This window comes from Gekko japonicus, unplaced genomic scaffold (assembly GCF_001447785.1).
Source record: "Gekko japonicus isolate JY-2015 unplaced genomic scaffold, Gekko_japonicus_V1.1 scaffold2843, whole genome shotgun sequence".
NCBI lineage: Eukaryota > Metazoa > Chordata > Lepidosauria > Squamata > Gekkonidae > Gekko > Gekko japonicus.
Window position 1 is genome coordinate 144,241 of NW_015169872.1, and position 9,429 is coordinate 153,669.

General features: G+C 44.6%; 1 protein-coding gene across 2 annotated transcripts in view; it reads right to left on the minus strand.

Moving 5' to 3' along the window:
• GATA5 (GATA binding protein 5) overlaps nt 1-9,217 on the minus strand; it is a 52,795-nt gene extending 43,578 nt beyond the window's left edge. For both annotated transcript variants that reach the window (XM_015417441.1, XM_015417443.1), the window contains exon 1: nt 8,683-9,217. In XM_015417441.1, the coding sequence (XP_015272927.1) occupies nt 8,683-9,217 (535 nt within the window). The remainder of the gene's footprint in view (nt 1-8,682) is intronic.
• Between the last annotated feature and the right edge of the window lie 212 nt (nt 9,218-9,429).

Consider the following 9,429-nt stretch of genomic DNA (forward strand, 5'->3'; position numbering starts at 1 on the left):
TCCCTACATCAGAAGGGCGTTCAATGCAGAAAGAGACCCTCAACTCCACCTGGAATCTGTTAAAACCCAGACACATCGGTTTCAAGTTGAACACGATATGCATCTGTTAAGACACATTTTATATCAGAAGACAGATGAGCTCTGAAATTTCGTGAAGGCAGCAAGCTAGGAGCAGAGCCAGCCTAGGTGAGCTCGAGGGCCACTTGGAAACCAAGCGGGCACATGTGAGAGGGTACTGAAAAACTCAAGATGGCAGCCACATACACATGGATTTGGGGAGTATTCAGCTTCATTGAACACCAGAGGATTTAATTCCAAGTAAACATGGGTTGAGCTGCACAGCCAAGCTCATCGGTGGGATTGTCAGCCAAGCAACATATCGAACCACATTCTAAAAAAAGGATTTCCTGATTTCTTGGCACACGCAGATAGATGCTGGAGATGCTAAGACCTTAATGGTGAACTCGGGAAACGTATACAAAATTAGAAACAAAAAACCCATGCTTTGAAAGACGAGTAAGTGACTGGAAAGTGTTACTGACAGTTTACAAAACCAAGCTGGCTCTCTAAAGATGCTCCTGTATGAACTGCCCAGTGTACGGGCCAGTGTTCCCTCTAAGCCGAGTTAGTGTGCGCTAGCTCACAGTTTTTTAGTCTCTGGTTCACACATTTTTTTTGTCTTAGCTCAGGCAGGATGGCTCCAGAGAAAACTAATTTGTGCAGTAGCCAAATTGCTTGCTCACAACTTTAATGCCAACAGCTCACAAAGGAGAATTTTTACTCACAAGACTCCACAGCTTAGAGGGAGTATTGGTATGAACACACATTTCTGCAAACTATGCAAAACTGAACTATTCAAGAGGCCTTTTCTATGCAAGCAATAGCATTGCAATATACTAAATAGTCCACCAAGATCCTGGAAAAATGTTATTAGGGACTGTGGTCCGCCATACTACTGTGTACAGCTAACTGAAACCAGGACCCTGCTATTTAATTTTTGCATCGTTTAATGTGTCATATTAACATCGAAGCCTTGCTTCAGTTCTGTGGGGGTTTTTTAGACTTCTGATAGGTTCTACAGCCCTAATCCTATTTCATTCTTCATTAAATGTCCCATCCTGTCAATTTCTGTGTAAATGTTCCTTGAATCCAAGTGAGAAAGGTGGACTGTAAATAACGTACACAAACAAATATATTTGGATGGCAGACAAATTCTAAGGATATTTTCAAAGCCGGCCCTGTTCCGCTGAAGTTCGACCTAGTTCACTAATAGGATTTCTGGTTTAATTGCATTTGAATCTAGTCTTTACAGAACTATTAAAAGAAATAACACCCCCCCCCCAATCTGTAGGATGTTGTGTTGTGTTTTTCAGCTTAAAAAACTAGGCAAGATCAAATGCTACCCAAGTGTTTTATAATTGCAAGAAACTTGGGTGTAGAGTGAGTGTGCCAATGGGACTACACCTTATTGCATCACTAATAGCGCTATTAAATAGCTCCCTTATAGAAAAGTGTGCATGCTAAGACATTTCAGTAAATTACTTATCAGCAATTAGTTGGGGGTTTTTGTTGTTGGTGGGTTGATATATGTATAACCCCTGCTCCCCAATTGAAAAGACTTGCAGCCTAAACAGGGACTACGATTTTCAGGGAATCTAGCCTCAGTCTCCCACTTTAAAGTCGAAAAATTACACCACCGTTTTATGAATTGTTCAAGCCACCTGAGTAGTGTCGATCCATTTCAATGCATTTTAGGGATTCTTTGGTAGTGGGGTTTTGCTGTTTCACACGGCCAGATCCAGTTGTGAAGTGCATTGAAAGTGAATTGAAAGTAGGTTATTTTCCCCCCCTTTTATTTATTTTTCAAAACAACTCATTACAATAACATACAATAGTCTTATTAACGTTCACATGATCTACCTACAAAGAAAACAACTATAACATTTAGAACTTCAGAAATATGAGAGTAAAGTAACCAATACAAATTTCAATCTTTAGACTCTACTTTTAGCATTTTACATCAGGGCCCATTTTTGATAGTGCATATTTGCAGGTAATATATCAGGTGTGGTAAGAAATGAGAAAACAGGGTACCAGGTTGATTCAAATTTGAGATTTGAACATTGTTTGAGCTCTATGAATTTCGTCTGCGATCTTAGCCATCACGAATTGTCCCCATATTTTCTCATGCCAGGTAGCTATCGTTGCAGAAGAAGGAGATTTAAAAAGGAGACTTTAAGAAGTAGGTTATTCAGCATGTGTGAAAGCACAGCGACAAGGAATCTTCCCTCCGCGCGAAAAACCGATCCCAAGCAGGCTGCTGTGGCCCGGGGAGCGGATTAGAAGCCAAGCTGGAAAGTCGTATCTCAAGAAGCCACTTTTTCTTGTTTCTGGATGGAATCCCACAGAAACCGATCCCGTCAAGCGGGTGGGAGCGCCAAGCCGGGACGCGCGACTCCCGAAGGCAATTCAGCCGCAGCCCTTCTAACGGAACAAGCCCTCCCATTGACGGCAATGGGTCTACTTGAGAATAAAGCCCCGTTTCTTTTTTTAAAAAAAGCCTATGAGGCTCTTCACTGCGGGTTGACAGCAGGAAAGATTAAATGTGAGGGGCGCTTCGTTCTTGTTTATAAAGATATAAGAGATTCCGGGGCGGGCGGGAGGGAAGGCCATCGACCGGACTAAGGAAAGGTGAGATGGTTTCATTAATTTAAAATAATAATAATAATAAAAAGGAAAGGAAAGGAAAGGAAGAAAGCAACCCAGGAAGGAAGAAAGCAACCCAGGAAGGAAGGAAGGAAGGAAGGGAGGAAAAGAAGGAAAGAAGGAAAGAAGGAAAGAAGGAAAGAAGGAAAGAGAAGTGAAACTCTGTTCCATAAACCAAATCGATTTTATTACATATACTTTAAATTAGCCAGAAGAGAACTTCGGGAATTACTGTGGTTACTTTCGAGTCCAGGAGGATAACAAGATTCTGAGGATCGGGTATCACCTTTCGAGAGTCAACGAGGCTCCCTTCGTCGGACCGGGTAGGAATTCCATCCGCCCGGGCCGATTCGGGTTGAAAAGGCAGTGTGTGAACCGAAAGCGAAGCGGCCTTTGATGGGTGCTTTGGAGTGTCTCCGTTGATGGATGCCATAGCCGGCTTCCCCCCCCCCGGGGGGTGGGTGAGGAGGGGTTGATTTGTTTGGGCGAAGGCGAATTAGGAGCCCCCGGAGTTTCTCTGCGGACCGAAATTCATTTGCCGCCATAAATTACTTTTAAAAGCGACCCGGGCCATAAATCTGCCCGCCTCGTTTAAACACCAGCCTCGCTATTGAAACCCAGGACAACGTGGACATTGTCGGGAGGGGGAGACAGGTACTGCGGGGAGGCGCGCATTTCACAGGCGGAGTATTTTGGGTCGGGGGAAGAGAAATTACCACTCTTTGTAATTTGTTCTGGAGGTTTCTTACCAAGAATATAGAAAGTGCGTTCAGGAACACAGTCGTGGGAAGTCGAAAGAAAGAAAGAAAGAAAGAAAGAAAGAAAGAAAGAAAGAAAGAAAGAAAGCTAGTAGCACCTTTAAGACCAACAAACATTTTATTCTGGGCACAAATTTTCTTGTGCATGCACGAACAAAATACCCAGAATAATCTTAAAGGTGTCACTGGAATTAAGCTTTGCTCTGCCGCTTCAGACCAACACAGCTACCCAACCTGAATTTAAACCAACAAGAATTTTAACCTTCCAGGACATTCAGTTCCTGACGTAAGAGTAGCAGTTCTCTTACAAACGACTTTCAAAGGGAGCTAAAGAGACTGCTGAACTGCAACTGTTAATGGAGCTCAACACAACATATCCTCCTGGACCAAATCAAGACCTAGGTTTCCTGTCTCATTACCAATGCTGATTTCTCCACACCTACTACCCCTCTGCACATCACACCTGCTATTGTAATTCACCTGCTATTGTCACTTGGCATCTGAAATCACTCCACTCACCAATTAAAAGGACAGATGGACTCACATTCTAGCTATATCAGAATTGAGCAGTGACTCAAGAATGCTCATACCCTGCCACAAATTTTGTTAGTCTTTAAAGGTGCTACTGGACTCTTCCTCCTTTCTACTGCTACAGACAAACACAGCTACCCGTCTTAAACAAACAAACATCCTCCCTTCTTAACTTTGCAGGAAAATGCTATTTTAAAAGCATCCAAAACGGTCATTTTTGTGTGTGAAGAACATGGATTAAAGCCCCAAGAAATATAATCTCAGTAAACTATTGGAGTGAAGTCCTAGACACCCTCACTTAAGCTCCATTGAACTTGAGAGGATTAGAATTACTCTATGCATAGGTTTCACAGCCCAGAAAATGAGACTAAAGTTTTAGCATGTTCAAAGGGGAGGGACACCAGATTAACTGGAAAACCTTGAGGACTAGCGCCTCCTTCTGGGATTGCCAATCTTCCCCTCCTAAAATCATTTCCCCACCCCACAGATCAGAGGCCTCAAAAAAGAGATGTAGGGGGGAAATATACAAGATGACCCCCCACAACAGAAGCTAGCAGAAAGAAAACACAAAGCAGATCTCTTTTACATGGAAGATTCCCTTAAACTGGAAAATCCTTTCTGATTGTCTGATTATCTGCAGCAGGCCCTGAATGTATTTAAAGAAACGAGAGGCTGTTCTATTTTTATTAGGCATGTTAGAAAATTTTAAAAGAACAGCACAGGTTCTATATTTATATTACAACCTGGATTTGATGGGTGGTTGACAGCCACGGCTGAGAAATTAAGTGTTACGGGGAAGCTAAAATCCTCTCCCAGGACTCTCTGAACCGCCCTCTCCTCCAGAAAGAAATCAATTGCCATCTCAGTCCCATTTGAGACCTGTAGAAGTGAGTGGTATGCCAGTGTTCCCTCTAAGCTGAGTTAGTGTGAGCTATCTTACAGTTTTTGAGCCTCCGGCTCACACATCATTGTCTCAGCTCAGGAAGGATGGCTCCAGGGCAAACTAATTTAAGCAGTAACCAAATCCCTCGCTCACAACTTTAATGCCAGTAGCTCGCAAAGGAGAATTTTTGCTCACAAGATGCCACAGCTTAGAGGGAGCGTTCTGAAGAAGTGGGCATGCACACAAAAGCTTATACCTTGAATAAAATGTTATTGGTCTTAAAGGTGCCACTGGACTCAAACTTTTTTCCATTTGAAACCTGATTTAGATGCAGTACTTGGGCCAAAATACTGATAACGTCCTGCAGCCGGCTGAGCTGGGGCTAAAAAAGTTCCAAAGGTGCTAGTCCTCTTGACTTCTGTCTCCATCGTCATTGTAAAAATAATACATAAATCATTTTTAAAATGACTGATGGGGGGGAGGTCACTGAAATACTGTTGCATAGTCAAGATGGAAGTTATCTCTTTGCCTGCCTGTGAGCACTTCCTCTCCCCCAAGATGAAGTCAGGCCAAATTCCTGCCCCCATTCCACAATTTGATCCCCCAACTTCCCTTCCCATTTGCTTGCTATGAAAGTTATGAAGACGCCCCCAAAAGTCCTTATAAGATGCGGAAGAGACGAGGAAAAGAGAAGAGTAAAGGCTGAAAGACTCTGAATTGTGCCTTTGAGAACTGTGAATGGGGATGACTGTTCTTAGACAGTTAAGTTTTAAGAGTTAATGAAAAGGAAAAAGTACTTAAATGTCTGACTCAGTTTATATTAATCTAAATGAACTTGATGTAATGAAGCTAGTGAGGATCTCCTCTCTTGGGTTTTTAGTCAGTAGTGGGTTTCTATACTTTGTCCCGTATATGTAGTCCCCCTTCCCCTTTTCTGTGATAGTTTTTATAGTTTGAAAAATAATAATAAAAAATCTCTTCCGGGGGCTCAAAAAAAGAAAAAAAGAACGAAAGTTATGAAGACATGCTCTGACGAGGCAGCATGGAAGAGATGCCAAGCCAGCAAGTCTTTTCTGGCTGAGTGCGTGTACCTAACAAGGAAGCTTGTCTCATTAACATTAACAACAATAAAAAATTAGCATGCATGAAGCAACTGTTCTTTCATGGAGAGCACTGGTTGGACTGACCTGCTGGAAAGGATTACTAAAATACTGTCCATACACTGGAAATGGGCTATATTACGCACATGCTGCCTTATACTGAATCCATCAAAGTTAGCATTGTCTACTCAAGACTGGCAGCGGCTCTCCAAGGTCTCAGGCAAAGGTCTTTCACATCACCCACTGCCAGATCCTTTAACTGGATAGGTGGGAATCAATGCTCCCTCTAAGCTGTGGAGTCTAGTGAGCAAAAATTCTACTTTGTGAGCTACTGGCATTAACCTAGCATGTAGTACCGCCTGCATTCTGACTAACTGGGATTTGATCTGGCAGACTGGGTTAATGTGACATCTGGTTTGAGTTCATCCACAAGTTTAGCATAAGTTTAGAACAATGGAGAAGTCTATCAGTAGTTCCTAGCCATGGTGACTGAGGGGAACCTCCACATTCGGAGACACTAATCCTCCGAATCCCAGAACCAGGAGGCAAGATCAGGGATTGTAAAGCCACTCTGAGACTCCTTTGGATAGTGAGGGGGCAGGGCATAAACCCACTCTTTTCTTCTTGTGGGTCTCGAAGAGGCGACTGGACTTGAATCCAATCAAATGCCAGGGTAAAGTTCGGGTCCAGTAGCACCTTTACGACCAACTAAGTTTTATTCTGGGTATAAGCTTTCATGTGCACATGCACACTTCTTCAGATACATTGGAACAGAAGTCACCAACCATTACGTATAGACAGCAGGAGAGGAGGATGAATGCTAGAGTGGCTGTTTGCCAGGGTTCTGATCATTATTTGTTAGAGATCCCAAGCCTTCTCATTTTCTTGAGATCATCTAAATTCTTAAATGGGTATCCCGCTTTCTGACCCATTAACAGGACTCAAAAGCAGCATTTGGGGGGCAGGATATGACGGCTGGTTGAAACTGAGTTATAAGACCTATGCTGCACATGATAACCTTTTGAGGGATTCCAGTGAATCTGTAGAATTTTCCAAGTTGTGGAAGTTAAGACATGGCCTAGCCCAGTGATGGCGAACCTTTTAGAGACCGAGTGCCCAAACTGCGACCCAAAGCCCACTTATTTATTGCAAAGTGCCAACACGGCAATTTAACCTGAATACTGAGGTTTTACTTTAGAAAAAAACAACTCATACATTAACTTAAGGTGATCCAAACAAAGTAAGGAAAGCAATCCCAAATGCTTCATTTACTTAAAATTATTTGGCAGAGAATTCGACACTTTAATGATGGTCTGGGCCTGGCTGGGGCGATGGCACGTGTGCCCACAGAGAGGGCTCTGAGTGCCACCTCTGGCACCCATGCCATAGGTTCGCCACCACTGGCCTACCCTGTGGAAAACTGAGGCTAGAGGGTTGTTGTTCCCCCGCCAAGAAAAAGTCCACAAGAATTTAACATGGTCTGAGAGGCAACAGGACTTCTAGTGTGCATCTTTGTCGCATGACACATTTGACACATTTTTGGCAGAGCTTCAAAAAAAAAAAAAAAAAGCACAAAACCCTGCCATGCCTGTGACTAGAAACAATACTAACTGAAAGGCATGGACAATATAACCTCTATCATATCAAAAGGGGGTAGAAAGATTCACGGAGGATTGTTCCATCAGTGGCTACTACTAAAGGGAACCGAGAACAAAGTCCGAGTCCAGTGTCAAAGACCACCAATCTTTAATTCTGGGTTTAAGCTTGAAGACGTGTGCGTGCACACAAGAGCTTATACCCAGAATTGGACTTTGTTGGTCTTAAAGGTGACATTGGGCTCAAACTTTGTTCTGTTGCTTCAGACCAACATGGCAACCCACCCGGATCTATCTTCACGGAAGGTGCCACATTAAGCCACATAAAGGCAGGGCTATTTTTGGGCAGGAACGCACAGGAACGGAGTTTCGGCTGGCTCCTGAGTAGGCCACACCCAGCATGAACTTATTAGCATAATAGGCCACACCCAACAGCAGGAACTCATTAGAATTGGCTACATTAGAGGTGTGTGGTCTAACATGCAAAGGGGTTCCTGCTACAAAAAAAGCCCTGGGTTTTGACAACAAACAAGGTAAACAGAATAAGAAGGGAAAGGTGGGTGTGGCTGGATGAGTGCACTTCTGGTAACACAGGGGTGTGGCCTTATATGCTAATGAGATGTGATGTCAGGGGTGTGGCCTAATATGCTAATATGTTTCTGTTGTTGGGTGTGGCCAATTATGCTAATGAGTTCCTGCTGGGGTTTTTCTACAAAAAGAGCCCTGCTAAGCTGAGTTAGTGTGAGCTAGCTCACAGTTTTTTAGCCTCCAGCTCACAGATTTTTGTCTTCGCTCAGGAAGGATGGCTCCAGAGCAAACTAACTGATGCAGTAGCCAAATTGCTCACTCACAACTTTAATGCCAGTAGCTCACCAAGTAGATTTTTTTTCTCACAAGACTCCACAGCTTAGAGGAAGCATTGCTGGCCACTGTCTGAGATGGGACCCTGGAAATGATGGACCAATGATCTGGCCCACCATGGCTCTTCTTACATTGTTTATCTCGGAAGCACTGAAAACCCAGGGGTCATTCTCTAGCCTAGGATCCCTGATAGGTTACAATAAAGAAAGAAGCTGGAATAACTTCTGTCGAGGAGGACCAGTACATACCAAATGTGGATCTCCTGCCAGGCAAGGTCCCCTGCCGCGTCTGGAGGCTGTGCAAGACGCTGCTTTCAAAGTGCCCCGCAGTCCAAGATGGTGGCATCTCCGCAGGGCTGACATAGGCGCCAGGGTAAGCACTGGAATAGGATCCATTGACGGAGCGCACCAGGGCGTTGCCGTATTGGTCACGACCGCCAGCACCTAGTAGCAGCGGGCTCTGGTAACCCCCATCCCGTCCAGTGTTGCCACCGACCGGGGGACTGTGCGAGTAGGAAAAGCTCGACGGTGGATGAGGGCTGTTGGCATTGAAGTGGGATGTGTCGGCTCCGGCTGCCTGGGCCCAGCCCGGGTGGCTGCTCAGGGGGTGGCTCTGGTGGGCAGGTTCACAACTCTGCAGGTAAGGCAGGCTCGGCAGCATGGAGGGCACCCGGCTGGTGGGCACATAGACAGCCGGACTGGGCGGCGAATGCAGGAAGTTGCTTGAGTCATGGGAGTACGCCGACTGGCCGTGGTTAGGGGCAAGAGCTAGACTCTGGTACATTTTATATCCTTCGAAACAGGGGATGATGGGGTGAAGCCGCAGCTGCTGGGGTGCGATCAGGGTGAGTCCAGGAAGCGGGACATTGAGAGCTCAGCGGGTTCTCGGGAGCGGTTGCACTGAAGGCCACTTTCAAGCACCTGAAAACAGGAGAGCAGAGAAATAAGGTTCTGAGCTAGAGGGGTCCTTCTCCAAATGGTATGTCCCTTGTCCAT